Raw genomic sequence first — 22,200 nt, 5'->3', positions numbered from 1 at the left:
TTAGTGTAAACAGAGAAAGGTTCAAGTCTCTTTCATTCAATAAACATTCTATAACATTCACATCAAAAGACCAACTCAAATACTTAAACCAAGTGTGATAACCGGTTTAGTTATTGAACATTCTATACTAATACCAATCACATCAAAGACCAAACAACTCTGAATAACTCAATTAAACCAAGTGTGATAACCGGTTTAATTATTGAACTCTTATACCGAGCTTAATTTATAACCAGACACTCTGCTTCGAGAGGCTGCGTTCCTAACCAATATCAGATTCCGTTGTCTGACAACTTGTGGTAGCTGGCTCTTATTGGTGAATTCTCTCATGGATTTCTACATTCTCAACCCTTTAAATGGTGAGAGGATTTATCCACCCGATACACAATCTTTTAGATAAAGATACTACAAGATGACCGAGCTTGTTTCGGATAGTCAACAAAACCAAAGATTACCTAGTTGTAATGTTGCGCTCTTGTGTGTTTACCAAGAAAGGAGATAACAAGTGGCACGACTTTCCTCTCTTCAAATGTTATGATGATTTTGTCTACAATCACAAGGATCAAAAACTTTACCTTCACTATGCCAGTGATCTTGTTAATATTTGGGGCCTATCAGGAGATAATCTACGCAAAGATACTGTTGTTTGTTTTATTCATTTGTTGTTGCGAGTTTAGTCAAACAATTCTCTGCAAACAGAGAACGATATAATAAATCATCTCTACCGATGATTGGGAGATATTCTAGTTTAGTTTCACAATTGACAATTCTTAGACGACAAAATGGGTTCCACATGCGGAGGAACTAAGAAATATAGCTATAACAGAGTCTTCTTGTGTCTTAAAGAGGATCTGAATCATTACTACACCATAATTTAATTTTGCAACAAGTTAGAGAAGAGCTTCTGATTCATACTTTTCTAAAAAAAAAATGGTTCAGCACTCTTTTAATTTCGTATCTGTATTAGTAAACAATCTATAACAACCACATCAGGGACCAAACTTAAAGGACCAGAAATCTGACTCTCTCTTGAGATTTTGCTACTCTCTTACATGACTGCACAGACGCATTTGTTCATCTTCGGGTCAGCTTTAGGCTTCTTTTCTGTTTCAAACATTGTAACATCTCTCTGTCAAGTCGAGAACATAATTTGATGCTAAAGTAAAGGCTGCTGTCGCTTTGAGGAGCTAGAAAAAACGAGAAGAATCTAAAGAATGTTTTACCTTTTTCAGTAACAGGAGGTTGGATGATAAGGTGCATTTTGGTGACAGCGCCTACGAGATTAGAGACTGGACTTCGGTAATCGTTAACCGTCTTGTTGTTTTCCAATACCTTCCCTGCGCTTATCAACTTCACCTCCATGTTCTCGGCCCATTCTCTATCTTTATCATGAGTCAAACACAACAGAACAAAATGACAGGTGGTATGATCAGTAACAATGCGTTGAACACAGGTTTGTGTGGATAACAGAACAAGTTATGTTCCCTGACGAAGCAATCACAAGAATAGGTACAGTTATAGGCATGGTGAGTAACATTCTAAGAATTGATCTACTCTAAAATCTTGTGAAGTTTTTTGGTAATGCATAAGATTATCTATTCTGATCTACCCTGGGACCGATTCTAGAGTCTTTACGAACAGCATAGGACACTTCATGAGACGTTAGCACCAGTGGCTTCACAGAGAGCAGACATTGCATTGAAAGATGAGATTCTTTGGGCTAAGAAGGCGTTGGCAGCAAGCTTGGTGAGCTCAGCGGACCACAGATTGGTGGTTAGTATTCTATCTTCTGGAACCCACTGAGCATAAACGTCTTTCAAGGCATTGAGAGCTTTAAACCCTTCAGGGGTTTCACGACCACCGATCAGAACACGGTCAGGATGGAAAAGATCTTCAATGGATCTTCTGATATTCTTGGTTGGGACTCCTTGGGAGAAGAAGAAGAAGAAGATTGAGAATGAATCAGGTTTGTCTCAGGAGAGGCTTCAAAGAGTAAACTAAGAGGAGAATATGATACTGAGAAATTAATGAGTGAGTGAGAGGCTTCATCCTCAAGCCCCCCAATTCGACGCTATCTTCAACATTTTTATTCACCCATCACTAACATATAACCTCAAGAAAAACTTTTCAGCCAAAATGACTTAAGGATTTTCCCGACCTACTGCTTCTAAGAAGAATTGGGCTCCAGCGGTTCGGTTCAAGTGCTCTGTTCCCAAACATGCCTTCACTTTCTGGACTGCTATTCTGGAATGGTTACCAGTCCGATAGAGGCTTGCTAGATGAGGTATGAACACAGTTCCTCCACTCTGATCCCAATGGTTTGGTCACTCCTAAATTTCTATCAGGATGCTAATTGTTGCTGCTCTTGTAGTTTCATCGTGTAGAATCTTCATTGAGAATCTGCCCCCAATCAGAAGAAGAGATTTCAGGCGTTTAGGGATAGTTTAATGATTCCTGAATAGTTTTTTTGTGTTTTGATTTGGTTATTCGAATTGTTGATGCTGATGCAAAAGATCAGCTCAAACTCTGAAGAGTTACTTACAAGCCAAGCCATTTACATATTGGAAACTGGATCTATTACTTGACTGTCAAGGAATATGTTCTAGCTTTATAATCCAGACGCCACAATTCAGTACTGGAAATATGATATCTGCAGAATAACTATATCACTTGAGCAGAAAACATACTAAAAATTTTATTAAATTCCTAGCAATCAATGGCCATCTGCAAAATATTGAAATGTCTATAAAAACACAAGCAATACTTCCACCATTTCAGCATATCATTAATTGACTACATTGAAACCTAGACGCGCTGAAGATTGTGCGAGAGTCTCTTGCCCGAACTGGTCTAGTTTGCTGCTGATGATCCTGTAGATACCATTCCGTACTGGTCGTTTCAGTATATCAATTCCAAACAGGAGCACCTCTATTATCTGGTCAAGATTCATATGTTCTAAATCTTCGAGAAATGCCCTGTCAGACCCCTGGATCTGCGGTGTATCAACCAAATCCAAATACAGAAGGAACTGATTCAAATGAGCAGGGTAACTGGCTTGGGGATATGCCGATTCGAGCATGAGAACCAGAGGCGTAGGAACCAAGAAATCTCCCCATGTGGTCTCCACCGTCGCTTTGTCAGTTTGGGGGAATGCAAGATCCCTTAGCTTGACGTAAGTAAACAAAACCCCGGCTGAAACCTGAGGGTTGAAGCTTTGGTCAAGCAACGTAAACCGAAGGGGAGAGGGATGTGTGATCTGCCCAGGCCCTGCTTCAAGAGTGTCGATCCGGGAATCAGCCATCGTTATCTTTATATATCAGTCTTGTTCGGCCAGTATTTGGTCTGGCCCGAACAAAGTAACCAATGGCCTTGAGACGCTCTGGAGGAAACCGGGCGCTGAAAAACGCAACCCCAGCGGCAGAGCCCGCGAGGTGACATAGAAGTCGGCTACCAATCTCGTAAAATCTTGAGCACCTCTGTTGACAAGTCTGGATTCCGCGGCACCTGACTCTAAGAATCCGGAGTTCTCCCTCGTTTCTTGTGAACACAGAAACAGTCCTCGTTTCTTCACTGTATATTGTGCTGAGAGAAGTTAAATTTTCTCGTAACGCAACGACTGGTTCTGAGAAGTTCATTAAGTCGACATCGATGGAGACTTCTAATGGTGATAATGAAAGTGCTGACCAGGTTTTAACCAGGATCGTGCACTGACATTGCTCTACTTCTTTTTTCTTCCTCTGTTTCTTGATTTTTTTTTCTTTGTTAATGAAGCAAAAGAAATTGTTAAAAGGAACGAAGAAGAAGAAGCCAAAAATATATATCACACTTGAGTCGATTTTTTTATTATTATATATTTATAAATATTTAGTTATTTATTTAATAACCGAAAAAAACAAAAACAAAAATTGTGAATTTTAACACATATGATGAGATTAGGCTTAATAATAATCTAATTATATTAAACCGGTTGGGTTGCAGGCTAATTGATAATCGGTTTCAGTCGGTTTACATTATTTTTTAAACCGAGTAAATCGAACCAGTTGTAATCGTTTCAATCCCGCCATAGATACCACGGCTGAGGTTTATGACTCATGGCGGAGTATCTCAGATTCTTGCATATGACCACAGCAGTGGTTTCATTCAATCGATGTCTTACAGAGAAAATTTCATACCGAAGAGTTCCAGTCTTTTCTTATTTCACGGATTTTGTGACTCAATTGAACTCAGCTAGCACGACCAACTTTTCGTTTGTTTTCAAGGAATGTGCCAAGCAAGGAGCGTTAGAGCTGGGAAAGCAAGCTCATGCTCATATGATCTTATCTGGGTTTCGTCCGACTACGTTCGTGCTGAATTGTTTGCTTCAAGTTTACACAAATTCTCGAGATTTCGTGTCTGCTTCTATGGTGTTCGACAGAATGCCGCTGAGAGATGTTGTTTCTTGGAACAAAATGATCAATGGTTACGCCAAGAGTAATGACATGGCTAAAGCGAATTCGTTCTTCGATATGATGCCTGTGAGAGATGTTGTGTCGTGGAACTCAATGCTTTCTGGGTATCTACAGAACGGTGAGAGTTTGAAATCTATTGAGATTTTTATTGACATGGGGAGAGCAGGTATTGAGTTTGATGGTAGAACTTTTGCAATCATCCTTAAAGTGTGTTCCTTTTTAGAAGAAACCAGTTTAGGAATGCAGATTCATGGGATTATTGTTCAAGTGGGTTGTGATACTGATGTGGTTGCTGCAAGTGCATTGTTGGATATGTATGCAAAAGGTAAGAGATTTGACGAGTCTCTTAGAGTGTTTCAAGGTATTCCGGATAAGAATTCTGTTTCCTGGAGTGCTATAATCGCGGGTTGTGTTCAGAATAACTTGTTGTCCCTTGCTTTGAAGTTTTTTAAGGAGATGCAAAAGGTAAATGCTGGAGTGAGCCAGTCAATTTACGCTAGCGTCTTGAGGTCATGTGCTGCGTTATGCGAATTGAGATTAGGCGGTCAGTTACATGCTCATGCCTTAAAGTCAAATTTTGCAGCAGATGGTATAGTGAGAACGGCAACATTGGATATGTACGCAAAGTGTGATAATATGCAAGATGCTCAAATTTTGTTTGACAATTCTGAAAATCTTAATAGACAATCTTATAACGCAATGATTACTGGTTATTCGCAGGAAGAACATGGTTTCAAAGCTCTATGGTTGTTTCACCGTCTCATGTCATCAGGTCTTGGTTTCGACGAAATTAGTTTATCAGGAGTGTTCAGGGCTTGTGCCTTAGTAAAAGGTCTTTCAGAGGGGCTTCAGCTTTACGGTTTGGCGATTAAAAGCAACTTATCGGTGGATGTTTGTGTTGCAAATGCTGCTATTGACATGTATGGGAAATGTCAAGCTCTGTCTGAAGCCTTTCGTGTATTTGATGAGATGAGAAGAAGAGATGCTGTGTCTTGGAATGCGATTATAGCAGCACATGAACAGAACGGAAAAGGATGTGAAACACTTTCTCTTTTTGTCTCAATGCTCCGTTCTAGGATTGAACCTGATGAGTTTACCTATGGAAGCGTATTGAAAGCTTGTGCTGGTGGTTCTTTGGGTTACGGTATGGAGATTCATTCCAGCATTGTCAAATCAGGAATGACTTCTAATTCCTCTGTTGGATGCTCTCTGATCGATATGTATTCAAAGTGTGGAATGATAGAAGAGGCAGAGAAGATACATAGTCGATTGTTTTTAGGAGGCGATGTCTCGGAAGAGCTTGAAAATATACACAATAAGAGACTGCAGGAAATGTGTGTTTCATGGAATTCAATCATTTCCGGATATGTATGGAAGGAACAAAGTGAGGATGCTCAGATGCTTTTTACCCGGATGATGGAGATGGGTTTAACTCCTGACAAATTTACTTATGCAACGGTTCTTGATACCTGTGCGAATCTTGCTTCCTCTGGATTAGGTAAACAGATTCATGCTCAGGTCATCAAGAAAGAATTGCAATCTGATGTGTATATCTGCAGCACCCTCGTTGACATGTACTCGAAATGTGGAGATCTTCATGATTCAAGATTGATGTTTGAGAAGGCACGGAGAAGAGATTTCGTGACCTGGAACGCCATGATTTGCGGGTATGCACATCATGGGAAAGGAGAGGAAGCAATACAACTGTTTGAGAGAATGATAGTAGAAAACATAAAACCGAATCACGTAACTTTCATATCGATACTCCGAGCTTGTGCTCATATGGGTCTAATTGACAAAGGACTCGAGTACTTCTACATGATGAAGAGAGAGTATGGCTTGGATCCTCAGCTACCTCATTACTCGAACATGGTAGATATCTTAGGAAAATCCGGAAAAGTCAGGAGGGCATTAGAGCTTATTCGAGAGATGCCATTCGAAGCAGACGATGTTATATGGAGAACCTTGTTAGGAGTCTGCACGATACATAGAAACAATGTAGAGATTGCAGAAGAAGCAACTGCTGCTCTGTTGAGATTGGATCCACAAGACTCTTCAGCTTATACTCTTTTATCAAATGTATACGCAGATGCAGGAATGTGGGAAAAGGTTTCAGATTTGAGAAGAAGTATGAGAGGCTTTAAGCTTAAGAAGGAGCCTGGTTGCAGTTGGGTTGAGCTCAAAGATGAGCTTCATGTGTTTCTCGTTGGAGATAAGGCTCATCCTAGATGGGAAGAGATCTATGACGAGCTTGGTTTGGTTTATAGTGAAATGAAACCGTTTGGTGATTCTTCTTTGGAACCTGAGGTTGAAAGAGAAGAACAGAACCAATGGTGCTACTAGTAAATGTGTTTACTCAGGTAAATGATGTGGGTGTATTTACTTGAGTAATTTTTTCTACCATTGATGTGTAACATGTGTTCAATGTAAAGAGTTGTGTAATTATGTTCCAAATAACTATGATATTGACATTTATAAGAGGTTTCAATAAATTACTTTTATTTTTTATTTTTAATCCAAAAATAAATTAAAATCACTACAAGGGTAAACTATATCTGAGAAAAGAACTAATAAGATCACAACAGAAAACGCTCAGTATTATCAAAAATGGGTCACAACGGTCAGTGTTATCAAAAATGGTTAAACAGAAAACACCAGACATAACATAGTTCATCATGAAGAGGCAAATCATCTGTAGACAAAACGTGATCTCTTGTGTAAACATATAGTGATTTGTCTTATGATGCTGAAGAAATATCCTCTGCTGTTGTCTTCTGGCGTTTCAGATCAACCTTGTCTTTGAGGTTATCTTCTTGCTCTGCTTCTTCATCTACTTCTTTAAGTTCTTCATGGTGTTGATTGAGATGACCATTTACGGCTTCATGACCAATCAGCGAAACATGTTTGTTCGTGATTTGGCGACCAGCCCTAAGCTTTGGACCCCAATGCTTCTCTGGATTCGGAAGAAAACGAGCTATTTTCTTCGCCTGCGCCTTGCTCAACGAACCAATGTGACGCGAAAAATCAACCTGATGTGATGGTTCTTTGGACAAAATTATACTTCCGGGCTGTTCAGGCGATTGTGCCTTTATAGGATGATTCTTTACCTACAACAAAACAGGCACCAACCAAGAAAAACCATCAAAAACATTATTAGGTAAAATGATACAAGGTCACAATATGAAAATCATCAACTTAGTTTTACCCAGCAGCGCATAATGTCCCAGATAATCTCCATAGGAGCATCAGTTTTCATGCCGAGCGGATTCACATGAGTCCCCGAGATTCGGTAATTAGCATTAATAACCGCTGATCGAAACATAGCAGCTGATGGTGAAATGCATTTTAGAGTCGCACAAAGATTATGCAGACTCAAAAACAGAGGAACATCTAGCAATTCCTGAAACATAACAAAAAAATCAAAATTTTAACCGGTTCTTCAGAAAACTGAACACACAAAACTGAACATCTAGCAACTTACCTCGGAGACTGTAGTAATTACAGCAGAGATCCTGTCATAAGCAGGATATCTGTCTTTCATGGAATTCACACTGCTTAAAATCGGAGTCACCCATTCTGGATCATGCATTGGAGCAGACCATATTGGTCCACCCATGTTATACTTCTTCCCACAGTGGCTGCATTCCTGCTGCACAACCGGACCAATTGCTGGTAGATACCTCACACTGTTGTTCTACCAAAGCAAAAAAATATGATTCAGTAAAATACGGTCTCAGGATATAAATTCAACGACTTTGGAACTAGTGACCTCAGATAGTTTAAGAGTATCACAAAAAAAGTGGGAACTATGACATACACTATTGTCACACATAGAACCATAACAAGAATCATTGGCTATATTCCAAGTTTCTATCATCTTTGGGAGATGTATTGCAAAAAAATAGAGAATGTGTGAAATTTTGTAGCATATATATACCTTAGGGAGAGATCTTCCGACTGGTTGAAGATGATATGAATCACAGCCAATGCATTGATAGACATAAGAAAGCTTCAATGGAGTCTTCTTCATTGCACTGGCCGAGCTGATGATTTTCATTAAGTATTCATTAAGCTTTGAGGTTTCAGTGAATCAAAAACAAAACAAAAGTATTTTGTAAAATCTGTGTAACTGAGATGTAATGTGTTTTGATAAGACAAGGAAAACTCACGTGTAAACGCGGACAAAAACACGAACATAGAAATCCATTTGCACAGATAGCACCGGAACAATATACCGCTTGTAGCGGTTTGCATGGCTCTACATTCAATCATAACCAAAAGGTAAAAAAGAAACATAAGAAAACAATCTAAACCTGAGAGAATTGGCAGTAAAATGACAGAAAAATGATTATTTGGTAAAAACTGGATTTGGCTAAGATAAACAGACCTCGATGCTGGCAAGAAGGATCCGCATCATGACAATACTTTCCTCTCAATGGGTAAGAACCATATCTGATATATTAAGGATTTAAGGATCAGTTCAGCGAAAAAGGCATCATCGTTGCTTGTTTAAAAGAAAGGTGTGAACGGATAAAATACTAACTTGGAATAGCAAACTTCACCGTTACCACCACATAAAACTGCCATGTCAGTTGCTGTACACATTAGCAATCCACCATCCGTGACCGATTGTATAGCAGAGTCAAGGAAAATAGAAGGTGATCCATATGGATCAAGATCAACCTGACAACATTATTAACCAAAACTTTAACAGAAGCAACTCCTAGCAATATGCAAATGAACACAATAATAATGCTTACCACATCAAATTCTTTAGGGTGGGTAATCATGTGGACACGAGCATCTGTATGATGTGATTCCACCTTTGAAATAGCCACCGAGCCATTGAACTTTATGTTTCTCTGGCAAGCTTCGACTGATGCTATTAAAAGGAAAAAGGAACAACATTAGGTATTGATATAGGAGAACTAACAGGAAAAATATATCTATAAAGGATGAAGTAAAAATTTACCTAGGTCATTGTCCAACGCCACAACCTGACCAATTCCTTCTATCTCACGTGCATATCTTAGAGCCCGTAACCCAGAAGCTGACAAAGCCTGAAGATTGAAGTATGCAATGTTATTTAAGTGCAAAGATCACAACAAGGCACCAAGCTATGAAGCAAGATGGTGAGTAAAAGAATATAGGAGGACCTCAAGCACTTTTGGTGGCTTGGGTTCTCTAGGTGCAAATCCTTCTGTTATCTTGGCAGGATCTTTTGATGCAGAGCTTGGTGGTCCATCATCAGATGCTACTTTGTGTTCACCATTATTCACACCGTTCTCACTAGGAGTATCTTCCTTGGAAGCATCAGAAGAATCCTTGCCGTTCACTTTGGAAGCTGGTCTAGTTCTTTTAGATGGCTTACCCTCATGCTCTTGCTTGCGTTTCGATATAAATTCCCTTAGGACAGCAATAGACATATCTCTATTGTTCACCTAATCATTCAATATAGACAAATAAAGCAAAGAGTTCAGGTTCACTCTTAAACAGGCATACATCATTGCAAAACCATGAATTAACTACACTTACAATAAAACTGACTAACAATCAAATTCCACCAAAATTTGTGGTACTTTGGGTTTCCTCTCACGGACATAAAAATCCAAACTTTAGAACAGTAACTGACAGTTCTGGGAGATTGCTAGATTAAGAAAAAGGTAAACCAATTCTAGTTCCAGAGCAAGGCATCATCAGCTAATTGAATTTGAATCAGTGTTCAGTGTGTCTAACCAAAGCTAAAACATTTAAAAACAGATCAAAGCAGCCAATACAATGGAACAGAAGCACCAATTCAGATAATATATCTCAGCTTAACTTAAGAAACAACAAAAGTTCATAAAAGAAGAGAGATTAAAAAAAAAAAAAAACTGAGCTTTATTGAAGAAGACTTGATTCTTCTTGTGCATAAGAATCTCAGCTTCTCCTTCCTTGATAACAGTATAATCATTCAGATCCGTTTCCATTGCTCAATCTTCTTTAAGTCTCTCTATTCACAATATCGGATTATGTAAACTCAACGACAAATCACAAATACGTATTGAAATAAATAAATAAAAAATTCTATGCGCTTCGTCTTCAGAGACAAAGATGAGATTTTGATTGGAGTTGGAGGAGCCAAAATACTGTACCAACAAGGAGGAGCCAAAATACTGTACCAACAAGGAGGAGCCTAAACTTCAAAGTTGAAACTTACAACTGTATTTGCCTTATTTTCTTTTGTTTTCCTTATATCTGATTTCTAATTACTATCTGATTAAATTTGGACATAACTGATCAAAATAGAAGATAGCGGGTATGAATGTATATACATAAATCAAAAGTCAGGTATTTTGTTTTAGACCAAAAGAAAAAGGGAAGGACCGGTATATAAAAATTACAAAATAATGGCCCATGCAGGTTTCGAACCTGCGACCTTTGCGTGATTAGCACGACGCTCTAACCAACTGAGCTAATGGGCCATTTGCTTATAATTTCCGATTTTCTTGTTATTTATATCTTATGATTTTCTTATGGCTTATTGATTTGAGCATGTTTTGCGTATGTTTTCCGTTATTTCTGCTTAATCGTTGTTACATGTACCATAAACTTGTCCAGATTTAAGAGCTTTATTAAGCGTATATATTATGGTCAAACTTTTTTTTTGTTCAAAAAAATATTATGGTCAAACATGAAAACGAAAAATATGGAATTATTAAATTTAGATACTTTGTCAGAGAATTATTCAGATTAAGCTCATATAAATAAGAGTTCTTTAAAAATAATATATTCTTTAACAAGTTATAAAATGATTGCATTCTTACCTAACATATCTCTAATATCGCAAAGAATAGTTACGAGATTTTGTAGTTTCTTGACAAAAAAGATTATATATTTTGTTTGATATATATGAAAAAATACACATATTAAAAAATTAATATTCAGATTCCATAACCTCTAAAAGAAAATGATGAAGGAAATACTTATTTTAAAGATACATACCTCCATCTCGATGAATTCTATGACCAAAATGCGTTTACGACGGATATAAAAACGTCTGTCCACTGAATATCCACTCGAGTCCCGTCATTCCCAACATGGGATACCACCAATTATCACCGCCTCAAAAGCAAGTAAAAAGTGACCATACTCAGCAGATAAAATCTCATCATTAGATGGGTCATAAATCAAACCGTATGAAAGAAAAAAAACAATTTAAAATTTAAAAGGCTCTAGATTGTAAAGCTATTTTCAATTTTAAATTTTAAATGAACAAACTAGTTTTCCTTAAAAGAAAAAAAAATAGAAAATCCAGATTTTGATAAACAAATTTTTTTGTCAATTTTCAAAGATAGAGCAAAATTGAGTAGTTTTAGTTTTTAAACAAAATTTGAATTCTTTTTTTTTTTCAGTTTTTAACAAGAATAAACTAAAATTTAGAACCTAAAAACAATAAACTAAAATTGAAAAACCACTTTAAATTTTGTAAATATTCATTAGCATAGTTAGTTATTTCCACTTAATGTTTTATTTAATTTAATAATCTCTCAAACAAATGGACTTATTCTCCAACTACCTTGTAGCTAGCACATATACGAATCCTAACCGACACAGGAGCAACTCTGATCCAAGTAGTGGGGAACCATACCTGTGAGAGAGAATCGTCGGACATCGGGATGCTGATAAAAGAAAACAAAAATATACGAGTGACATAACGTATTAAAATCTTATCTATAATTAACTTTGAAAATTTTTGTAATTAATATTAAAGTCAATGCATTAAAAGTACAACTTTCCAAAAAATATTTTTGAGCAAAAACTACTGCAAAAATACTATTATAGATATCTCTAATATCGCAAAGAATAATTTTGAGATTTTGTAATTTAAAAAAATATATATTTTGTTTAATATATATAAATACCATATCAACTAAATAATTATTTTTTCTAAAGCATAATCTTCCCTTAAAGTTTAGTAATTTATGACATAATTTTATTTTACAAGCAATGAATCATATAACAATTCTAAACTATATTAGTATTAAGTTAATGAAAGATATGAATATATACTATTGTTTGTAATATACAACATATATATATATATATAATATAATTGGAATATTCCATTATTTTATGATATGGATCAAATTTAGAATTAGTTGAAACGAAATTCCTATTTAAGTTTATAAATATTTTAAACAATTTTATGAAAACAATAAAGAGAATCAAAAAATTAAAGGTGAATATTAAGCATATTCCTTAGTCATTCTAATCAATATTAAAGGTATTAATACAAAAGCATTTATTAAGAGTATATTTTATAAGTTAGTTTAAGTAAATGATTAATTCGATTCTTAAATTTGGAAGTTAGTTAGATGAATCAATAACCTGATTGTTATTAGCACGACGCCCTTACCAATTGAGCTTAATGAGCCCTTTACAAATGTTAATTTCTGCTTTTTGAATTTAAATTAAGCTTGTTAGATGTTGTTACGTATACAAGTAAAATAAAAAATTAACTAACTATGTCAAATTCCATCTCTTTCCATTGTCATAAAACTCATCAACACAGATGTTGATTTCATTCCTTTTTAAGTGGTGGTCGCATAAAACAAAACAAAAAAACTAGACAGAGTGCTATATAATTACTTGCTTGAATGAATTTCAATAGATAATGTTCAAATAAGTTTACGAAATAAATATGTTAGGTATAAGGTTTCTCTGCTTATAAGGCATACTATGTACAGTGGCAACATGTTTCTTCTACATTGGAGATATCAAAACCATGTGAACGTGATAGATGTCATGTTTTCTTCTATTGAAATTTTCCCAAATAGTCATTAATTTGCTCTTTGCATTCGTGTGTAGCGCTTTCTGGGCTCATCAAACAAATCATAAATAATCTATACTTGGAGAAGTGTTTAAATCCATCCCTAGATGAGACTACAGACTTTGGTGTCGATCTTCTCGCCCAAGATTTAGATAAGGAAGAACTATTAATCCAAAATTTGTAATTAACAAGAATAGAATAGTAGTAATAATTACTACGGGTAAAATAATATATACCAAACAAATCAGAAGGGTGTAAAAAAAATACTTTGTATACAGAGGGACAAGACACTGTTAGAAAAGGTGACTCTCTTTCTCTCTCTTCGGGCCACAAAAGTCTAAGCTTACTTACTTATCAATCATACTTCGACACGTGTCCGTCAACTTGTTGCGTTATTTCACCCTAGATTTTCCCAGTTACTTACTTAGTTACTTTGTAACGTCTTTTTGCTGTCTGTAAAAAACAAGAGGTGTACGGACGTTTTCCTACGTCACCTGAGCTGAAGATAAAAGATCTTTGCTGGTAGATTCGTTGTCCAAAGGAAAAAAATTAAGATTTCTTAAATCTAGCTACTACCAGTACCAATATATATAATACTAGTAGACAAATGCATGATTACTTAATTTATCAAGTGTTTACAATTGCATATATACATGTGTAATAATAAATCGTCATGCGCTATTAGAAAAAAACCACACTCTCATAGTTTCATGGTTCATTAAATTTTATTATAGTCCAAAACAATTTCATCGAACTATGAAATTTTAGTACGTAATTAAATTTTGTTTTTTGTTCAACAGTAATTAAAAATTAAACGAGAATAAATTCTAATTTTAACTTATGAATCAGATATTACCTTAATTTGACCCCAAAAAAAAAAACGTATATATTACCTTTCTTGGTTTCACCTACAACACTTAAAACTCTTGCAAGCAATGGCCCATATAATAATATATTGGAGAACAAAATTAAATATATATTCTAAGTAACATAAAGAATAATCAACAAACGAACCCCAACTTAAGTAAAACTATGTATGCATGTCCATGTGGTGTGTATCTCCCATATATATGCATGTTGTTCTCTTCAATATACATGTAGTAGACAAAATCACACGGATTCACGGACATATCCAGCTAAATTAATTAATAAGAGGGTTAAATTTTCTCAAACATAAAAAATAAGAACAAAACTTCAACGTACGTTGTACAAAAGACAGAAAGGCAAGCAAATAGAAAGGCGACACGTACATATTATCCATTTTAAGGTAGGAGAAGCTTTTCTGCGGCCTGTGAAGTAGAAAATGATGATAGCTGCTTTCGTTTCTTTTTTAGATACTCTCACCCAACCCAACTGTGTTCCCCAATCTCTCTCTCACTCACGCGCTTTGCTTGAGATATTACCCCACATCACTAGCTTGGAGACATTGTACTACATTCAAAAAAGTAGCCATTCAGATTGCAAACTTATAGACATATAAGTACATATCACACGATTGATAGAAAACAAAAAAATGAAGAAGCAGTTTTTTGTTGACAATTTTATAAAAAATTCGAGCCTTATTGGATGGAACTATACTAACGCTCGTAATGAATGAGTTTTCTGACTTTATAAAAAGCTTTATATATACACTACTATTATACTTTTAAGTTTATTACTTTATTTATTAGTATGGAATAAAACAGAGAAAATATTCACTACAGGATATTATTAGTTGTGAAGGTTGTAGACGGTATCATTCTATTTTGATTCAACCACATTTTAGTGAAAATAAAACAAAGTTAATTAGTAGAAAATTATAATATGAGATCGATGTTTCAATTTTTGTTTGATGAAGTTGGGGAATGTATGTGTATACCTAAAAGAGTCGAAACATTGTATCTACTTATCTAGATATACGTAGACATGAAATATGTAATCAGAAAAACTTTTTTCCCCCAAAACTTCATACTACTTTCTTATTTAGTATATATACGGCTATACGCAACTCTTTTGCAAACACAATGACGTCTGTGTGACACGCGCAATGGGAGAGAGGGTTTGAGAATGTGTTTTTTTTTTTACTTTGTTTTGTAATATACGGAGGTGAGAGAAAGAGTAAAGAAGTAGAGAAAAAGAGAGAGAGAGAGATAGTGTGAATGGAACACACCAAACCCTAATGATCTCTCACCCTCACAATTTTTTCTTATCTTTATAGCTTTTTTATAGATTCACAAAAACTTTTCTTCAGATTCACAACCTCATCACACACACAACAACCCTTATAAAAAAAAGAAAAGATCTAAAGAAAATAAACAAGAGCCCTAATATATCAAATCAAAAACCAAACCAGAGAAAGCTAAAGTTTCCTCTTTTTTTATTTTCCGATCCTCTATACATATTCCTGATCTTCTTTTCTTGTTCTTGAAAAAAAAAAAAACTAGGGTTTACTTACTTATCCAAAAGATACGATCTTTTCCCCCCAGAAAAAGTCATGTTTGTGTGTGTCTGTATATAGATAAAACATTGCATACCCTTATTAGGTTACACATATATATATATATATCATCTATAAAAAAAGAAGAAAATTAGAATTTTGTTTTTTTTTGGGGTGGGGAAATTAAGTTAAAAGATGGGAAGAGGAAGAGTAGAGCTGAAGAGGATAGAGAACAAAATCAACAGACAAGTGACGTTTGCTAAGCGTAGGAACGGTCTGTTGAAAAAAGCTTATGAGCTTTCTGTACTCTGCGATGCTGAGGTCTCTCTCATCGTTTTCTCCAACCGTGGCAAGCTCTACGAGTTCTGCAGCACCTCCAAGTACTTCTCTTTCTTTCTATACATAAGCATTTGTTAGATCTGTGCATAGATCTTTACTTTTTTTAGTGATCTTGTGAATTGTGATGTGGGTTTAATTTATCTTTCTTGATTTTGTTGTTAAATTATATATCAAGGTTTTGTTTGGTTCTTGATTGCTTTTTAACATTTTTTAAAATTAGTTTCTAAATCTGATCTCTTAGGTTTTGATTATAGAAGGATATGTATAGTTCAGTTTATATTAATTGGATTTCGAGATCAGATCTCTTCTTATGTCAAATTGCAATCTGTATATATGTAGATTCTGCAATCTGTATATATGTAGATTCGAAATTTATAGCTAGGAGCTATAGGTAAGTGTCATATATAATTAATGATGAATAAGTTAATACTCATTGGCTAGCTCTACACAGATATATATGTGATTAGGACTTATAAAAGCAAATTAAAGATTCACAGTCTTCTATAGAAAAATAAAAAGATCCAACGTAGAATAATTTGTGGTTACATGCATTAACCAGTCTGAACCTCATGCAGCCATTTAAGCACCACACATGAATTGTAATCTGTATCTCATCAAAAGATCTTCTTAATTTGTTACAATTTTTGTATATATTTAATAGTTTTTTATTCTTATAATTCCTGACATCAAATTAATTGTTTCTTCTATTTCTCCTAATTTGTGGTTTGATCTTTCATCAGCATGCTTAAGACACTGGAAAGGTACCAGAAGTGCAGTTATGGCTCAATTGAAGTCAACAACAAACCTGCCAAAGAACTTGAGGTTCAATCTTTTATCCTTCCTGATTGACTAATTTTGTTTGATATATAACAAAAGCAAATCAAAAATTTTCTCAAAGATTCCAAAATATTTAAGCTTTCCAACATTTATGGCATCTTTCAGAACAGCTACAGAGAGTATTTGAAGCTGAAAGGTAGATATGAAAGTCTGCAGCGTCAGCAGAGGTACATACATAAATTAGATTGTATGCTCATTTAAATTCTAAACAGCATGTATATATTGATGTAAGTGTATACGTGTTGCTGCAGAAATCTTCTTGGAGAGGACCTTGGACCTCTGAATTCAAAGGAGCTAGAGCAGCTTGAGCGTCAACTAGACGGCTCTCTGAAGCAAGTTCGCTGTATCAAGGTGATTAAATATTTCCATATTGTATATATACTGAAAGATTCACACACAACACTGGTCTCTCTATGTTTTTGATGTGTGAGTATATATATCTGAAAATGCTTCTTTTTTCTTTTTCTTTCTCAGACGCAGTATATGCTTGACCAGCTATCTGATCTTCTAGGTAAAGAGCATATCTTGCTTGAAGCCAACAGAGCTTTGTCAATGAAGGTATATGGTGCATCTCTCTCTCTACTCAATTCACGGTTATATATCTTCAAGTACTGCTACATATGCCTCTTTTGGATTACTTCTGTGACATGGTCTCAAGAAAGTTTGTGTTTTGTTTAGCTGGAAGATATGATCGGCGTGAGACATCACAATATAGGAGGAGCATGGGAAGCCGGTGATCAACACAATGTTGCCTATGGGCACCATCAGGCTCATTCTCAGGGACTATACCAATCTCTTGAATGTGATCCCACTTTGCAAATCGGGTAAACCAAACAAATTCTCTTGTCTTTAGACATCAACTTAAATGATAAACAGTTAACAACAGTCTGGTTAAGCCCAACATTGTCTTTGTTTCAAATATATTTAGTTAAAACTCATGTTGTTGAGTCTAACGTTTCAGCACTTTGATGTCCGAAGGAGGGAATATCAAACTTTCAGACTTGAAAAGTGGGTTTCTATTGTAAATTCCTAAACTATGTTGTTGTGGTGATGAAAACAGGTATGGCCATCCAGTGTGTTCAGAGCAAATGGCTGTAACGACGCAAGGTCAGTCCCAACCAGGAAACGGCTACATCCCTGGCTGGATGCTATGAGTGATACTTCTTCTCCCAGTAAAGATCTGAAGCAAGTACTGGTGGGGTCTTGGCGTGAGGTCTTAGATCTTATGCATATGAATAAGAATGAATAGTTATGAATTTTGTGTTTATGTATGCACAACAAGACTTTGATTTGTAGACATAAGTGGCTATAGCTGTGATACCCTTCCATATTTCTCTTCTGTTTCAGACGTCAGGAGATGTTTGTGCCTTTTGTAACCTTTGCTTATATATGTATGGATTGTAATGTGTGAACTGCTAAGAATGACCATGTCTCATCTGTTTACTTATCCTGTCTTTGTCTTGACACGGTTAAATGCAATCGACATAGCTTACGACAGAGGGTAATAAACTCTCAAGTTAACATTGAGATTCAGCACTCGAAAATGCCACCAAACTGGTTTTATGACTAATTCGAAAGTGTAGAGAACATATAATTACAACATGTGGATCTTCTTACAGAGACAGGACAGGATGAGTTGTCCTGAAAGGTACAATGGTACAGAGTTCTGCTGAAGAATGGACTTTCTGGTTTACTACATATATTTCAATATATCAAAGATACAGAATGAATTGTAATAACTTCCACCAGTACCAAATTGTTCGAGAGTTTGGGGTTTGTGCTTTTTAATATACTTCTTCCCCATTAGTAAAGTCTCCGTCAAGTAACTGCTCCCTGAAACACATCAAGCCACAATTGTTTAGCTTTGCTTAGCTTAACTTGGATTTCCTCAAATTTTTAAAGTTTACGAGGTAACAGAGAAGATTTTCCAAAACTTTCAACCTGAGTCTTTCGCAGAGGCGGGCTAAAGCTTCGGAACCCATTCTGAATGCAACATCTTGAATCTTTGAAGCATTTGAGAGGTTCACACTATCTGCTAATTGAAATTCACACAACTCCTTCAACGAGAATGCATCGGTTAAAACAGCTGAGTGACCACCTCCTGCTGCTAGCTTCCTCACTTGTCCTACACACCTGAATGCAAAACCATACTTCCCGTCAATCTAACTGAAAAAAACCACAATGTTTGCATCACAAACTGTTTTATTTCTTTGCTTTGTATACCAGTCTACAGGCGATGGGTACCAAGCATATGACGATTTCTCATTTGCTGCTTGGCCATAGCTATTATAACCCCATCCGCAAATCTGTCCCTCTCTCATATAAACGAGAGTGTGAGAATGTCCACAAGCAACAAGCCGGACATCAGTTGGGATGACTAAAACGGGGACATTTCGTAGAAGCATTTCGCTTCCATTAGAGACGTTAAACAAGAAACCAGATTGAGGACCAAGTCCTAGCTGTCCTGCTTGGCCACCACCCCAAGCATAAAGTGCCCCTTCTAAAGATAAAGCACAAGTGTGTACACCACCACAAGCAACTTCTTTCATGGACACACCATCAAGACCAGCGACTCTCCTTGGTATTAACTCCTTATCCCCGGATTGAAGAGAAACATACCCAAGTTGACCCATGCTTCCTAATCCCCAAGTGTAACTGCAACGAAAGAGATAAGCAGTGGACATTGAATGAGATAACCAAAATAAATTAAGCGAAAGGGAAGGAGACTTGCATAGTCAGGAATCCATTTGCTTCCTCAAGCATTCCCATCTGTTAGGATGTGATGAGATCAATATCTCCATCAGAAGGATTTCCTTTCCCCAGGCCCTTGCAGAGAGAATTAGCTTCCATGCCATGTGAATAACCACAAAGTATTCAAGAAAAGGGAAATAGATAACTTACACCTCGCCTGTATCAGCTACAGCAGCAGTATGGTATTCCCCACATGAAACTTGCATAATCTTCACAAGCTCGGGTGCTTCATCAAGGAACCTCGCAAAAGCAGTTATCACACGAGGTGCTTGTAGTCCTTCACAAGTGACTCCTCTACCAAGTTGGCCTTGTTCATTATAGCCTTATAATTTCCATGGAACACAGAAACCTCAAAATCACAAAAAATTACCAAACAAACAAGTTATATAAAGCATAACAAGATCTCAAAGCATTCTTACCCCAAGCTTGAAGAAGCCCTTCCTCTGATAAGGCCACAACATGAGCTGTCCCACATGATACTTGGCGGATAGCCTATAAAATATGTGCATATACCAAATCACTGTCGACACTAATATATTTCTATCATGGATATAGGTTTTTAGTACATACCGTTGTAGCAGGGAATGCCCCCGAAAACAAGCGTGGTAAATTTGATCCCTATCATGAAAAATTTGAGAGATCATTTTGAAAAACACATGAAGTAGCAAATCCAGTCACAATAATGGAACCTGCTATACCTGGTTTTGTCCCCAAACCCAGAGTCTACTAGTGGAAAGAGTACCGTCATTTTCACGGGGTTCTCCTATAGCTGCCGTGCAAAAAGCTCCACAGGACACAAATTTCACAAATTCTGATTGTAGCTGCTTCACCTTCTTTGGATGTTTCCTCCCAACCTCGGTTCCATCCCCAAGCTGACCGTATTCATTAGCACCTGAAACGAGGGCATAAAAATGTAAGAAACATCCTGATGTGTAACCACAAGATCCAAGCAAGCAACTGACTAGTAACTACTTAGATTGCTTTCTATCAAGCAGAAAGAAAAGAAATTTACACATCGTAAGAAGAAAGAAAGCACAATAAAGCAGATTCAAGTTTTATAGAGATAGAGAGACAGACCCCAAGTAAAGAGAGATCCATCAGATGCAACGGCAGCTGTATGTTCACGACCACAAGATATATCGAGCCAACGAGAATTGGCACCAGCGGGGCAACCAAAAAGGTCAGGAGGAAGCTGTTTAGGGAAACGCAAAAGCTTCTCTTGACCATTCCTACCAGTTTGTCCGCTTTGATTGTAACCCCAAACGTAAATTGCGCTCTTTGTTGGGATACTCACAGGTGGAGCTACTTCACCAATGATTTCTCCAATATCCATCTTTGAGAGACTCCCCCTTTGAGAAGAATCATACCAAAAGAAAAAAATTGTTATCTTTCGTAAAGACCCCAAATTTATCAAAGAACGATCAAAACTCTGTTTTTACAGAAACGAGCAGATGCGATCACGAATCAGGCAAGTTTTTCAATACCTAACCCATTCTTAGAGCTAAATCATGAATAACTAAGATGACACCACACGCAAATGCAAAACTCAATCCAGAGAGAATCTGAAACCTTACCTTAAATATCAAATGTTACAAATTGGATGAATCGAAAATTCTGAAACTTGTTGTTGGTGTTTGGGGCGTAGTTGAAATGTTGAATTAATGTGTAAGAAGAAACAGAGGAGAAGAGAGGAGCAATGAGGGTCGTTCTCGTTCGTTCATTTGCTCCCAGGAGCTCGGGGACCGAGTCGGGAGAGAAATTTCTGATATTAACACCAGAAGTCCTTCACGTTATGGTATATTTACACTTAAGTCCCAAAACTCTTTTCTTTCTTCTTTTTTTCCTTCTCTTTTCAGTTTTCCCCACTTCATAAGACTCTGAATCAGATTGTAACACTTAAAAGGGATATTAATTTATGTATGTAAGAGAATACAACAGAGGAACACTTTAAGATAAAAACATTGCTTCTTGTTTGATGGAGTTTAATTTTTCTCAGAAACTTAAAAGTGTTCTCTTTGTGTGTCCATTTGGTGATATCTCTTTGTTGTAATATCACATTGTACCTTAACGGCACAAGACTAACCCGAAGAACCGAGCCACCTAAAAAGACCCCACCCACCTATAGGATAGGCTTTTTTTGTATAAAGAGTTGGGTTTTCATCAAGCAGTACAAAGCACTTTTCTCTGACCAGCATTGGAGGATGATTTAGTTGTTTTTAACACGTAGTTGTCATCAAGCAGTACAAAGCCAGCTTCTCTTCATAATGATTAATGTATCTTCATATGACCTTACTTATCCTCCAATGCTGAAACCTTACCTCCAATATCAAATGTTACAAATTGGATGAATCGCAAATTCTGAAACTTGTTGTTGCTTTTGGGGCGTAGTTTAATTAATGTCTAAGAAGAAACAGAGGGAGAGAGACAAGCAATGAGGGTCGTGCTCGTTCTCGTTCGTTCATTTGCTCCCAAGAGCTCGGGCACCGAGTCGGGGAGAGAAATTTCTTATATTAACACCAGAAGTCCTTCAGTTATGGTATATTTACACTTAACTCTCTTCTTTTTTTTTTCTCTGTCTCTTTTTCCAGTTTTCCCCA

At 36.4% G+C, this 22,200-nt stretch overlaps 3 protein-coding genes, 1 non-coding gene and 1 pseudogene across 8 annotated transcripts; 2 read left to right on the top strand and 3 right to left on the bottom strand.

Moving 5' to 3' along the window:
- The first annotated feature begins 4,048 nt into the window (after nt 1-4,048).
- LOC104751961 (pentatricopeptide repeat-containing protein At3g02330, mitochondrial) lies at nt 4,049-6,956 on the top strand. 2 transcript variants are annotated; one of them, XM_087449955.1, is made up of 2 exons: nt 4,049-5,065; nt 5,169-6,956. In XM_087449955.1, exons 1-2 carry the CDS (start codon nt 4,961-4,963, stop codon nt 6,789-6,791), a joined length of 1,728 nt encoding a protein of 575 aa, XP_087306081.1. In that variant the 5' UTR covers nt 4,049-4,960; the 3' UTR covers nt 6,792-6,956. The 2 variants fall into 2 exon arrangements, with proteins under 2 accessions (XP_087306081.1, XP_087306079.1); XM_087449953.1 differs by having other exon boundaries at nt 4,055-6,956.
- A 63-nt stretch (nt 6,957-7,019) lies between these two features.
- On the bottom strand, nt 7,020-10,729 carry LOC104751100 (tRNA (guanine(26)-N(2))-dimethyltransferase 2-like; annotated as a pseudogene). The gene is made up of 12 exons (XR_015556729.1): nt 10,583-10,729; nt 10,328-10,440; nt 9,605-9,889; nt 9,421-9,508; nt 9,209-9,330; nt 8,992-9,131; nt 8,836-8,900; nt 8,618-8,706; nt 8,386-8,491; nt 7,930-8,142; nt 7,654-7,848; nt 7,020-7,555 (listed from the first exon to the last, which is right to left on the bottom strand). The product of XR_015556729.1 is annotated as a tRNA (guanine(26)-N(2))-dimethyltransferase 2-like (transcript).
- Nucleotides 10,730-10,838: 109 nt separating this feature from the next.
- Nucleotides 10,839-10,912, bottom strand: TRNAI-AAU (transfer RNA isoleucine (anticodon AAU)). Its single transcript has one exon. It is a non-coding gene; the product is annotated as a tRNA-Ile (tRNA).
- A 4,344-nt stretch (nt 10,913-15,256) lies between these two features.
- Nucleotides 15,257-18,299, top strand: LOC104750231 (developmental protein SEPALLATA 2-like). Its single transcript, XM_010472317.3, has 7 exons — nt 15,257-16,056; nt 16,756-16,837; nt 16,958-17,019; nt 17,104-17,203; nt 17,327-17,410; nt 17,531-17,676; nt 17,913-18,299. Exons 1-7 carry the CDS (start codon nt 15,872-15,874, stop codon nt 18,004-18,006), a joined length of 753 nt encoding a protein of 250 aa, XP_010470619.1. The 5' UTR covers nt 15,257-15,871; the 3' UTR covers nt 18,007-18,299.
- Nucleotides 18,300-18,396: 97 nt separating this feature from the next.
- LOC104749370 (RCC1 domain-containing protein RUG3, mitochondrial) lies at nt 18,397-21,387 on the bottom strand. Of its 3 annotated transcripts, none has more exons than XR_015594416.1 (9): nt 21,178-21,373; nt 20,681-20,952; nt 20,302-20,495; nt 20,174-20,221; nt 20,023-20,095; nt 19,584-19,925; nt 19,076-19,507; nt 18,794-18,985; nt 18,397-18,685 (listed from the first exon to the last, which is right to left on the bottom strand). XR_015594416.1 is itself a non-coding variant. In XM_010471314.3 (9 exons), the coding sequence occupies exons 2-9, from the start codon at nt 20,934-20,936 to the stop codon at nt 18,637-18,639; spliced, it is 1,416 nt and encodes a 471-aa protein (XP_010469616.1). In that variant the 5' UTR covers nt 20,937-20,952; nt 21,178-21,387; the 3' UTR covers nt 18,397-18,636. The 3 variants fall into 3 exon arrangements, 2 of the variants coding, with proteins under 2 accessions (XP_010469616.1, XP_087362912.1); XM_010471314.3 differs by having other exon boundaries at nt 19,754-19,925; nt 21,178-21,387; XM_087506786.1 differs by lacking the exons at nt 20,023-20,095; nt 20,174-20,221; nt 20,302-20,495; nt 20,681-20,952; nt 21,178-21,373 and having other exon boundaries at nt 19,584-19,753.
- Between the last annotated feature and the right edge of the window lie 813 nt (nt 21,388-22,200).

This window comes from Camelina sativa, chromosome 1 (assembly GCF_030686135.1).
Source record: "Camelina sativa cultivar CO46 ecotype springtype chromosome 1, ASM3068613v1".
Lineage (NCBI taxonomy): Eukaryota > Viridiplantae > Streptophyta > Magnoliopsida > Brassicales > Brassicaceae > Camelina > Camelina sativa.
This window is presented reverse-complemented; position numbering and strand designations above follow the sequence as displayed.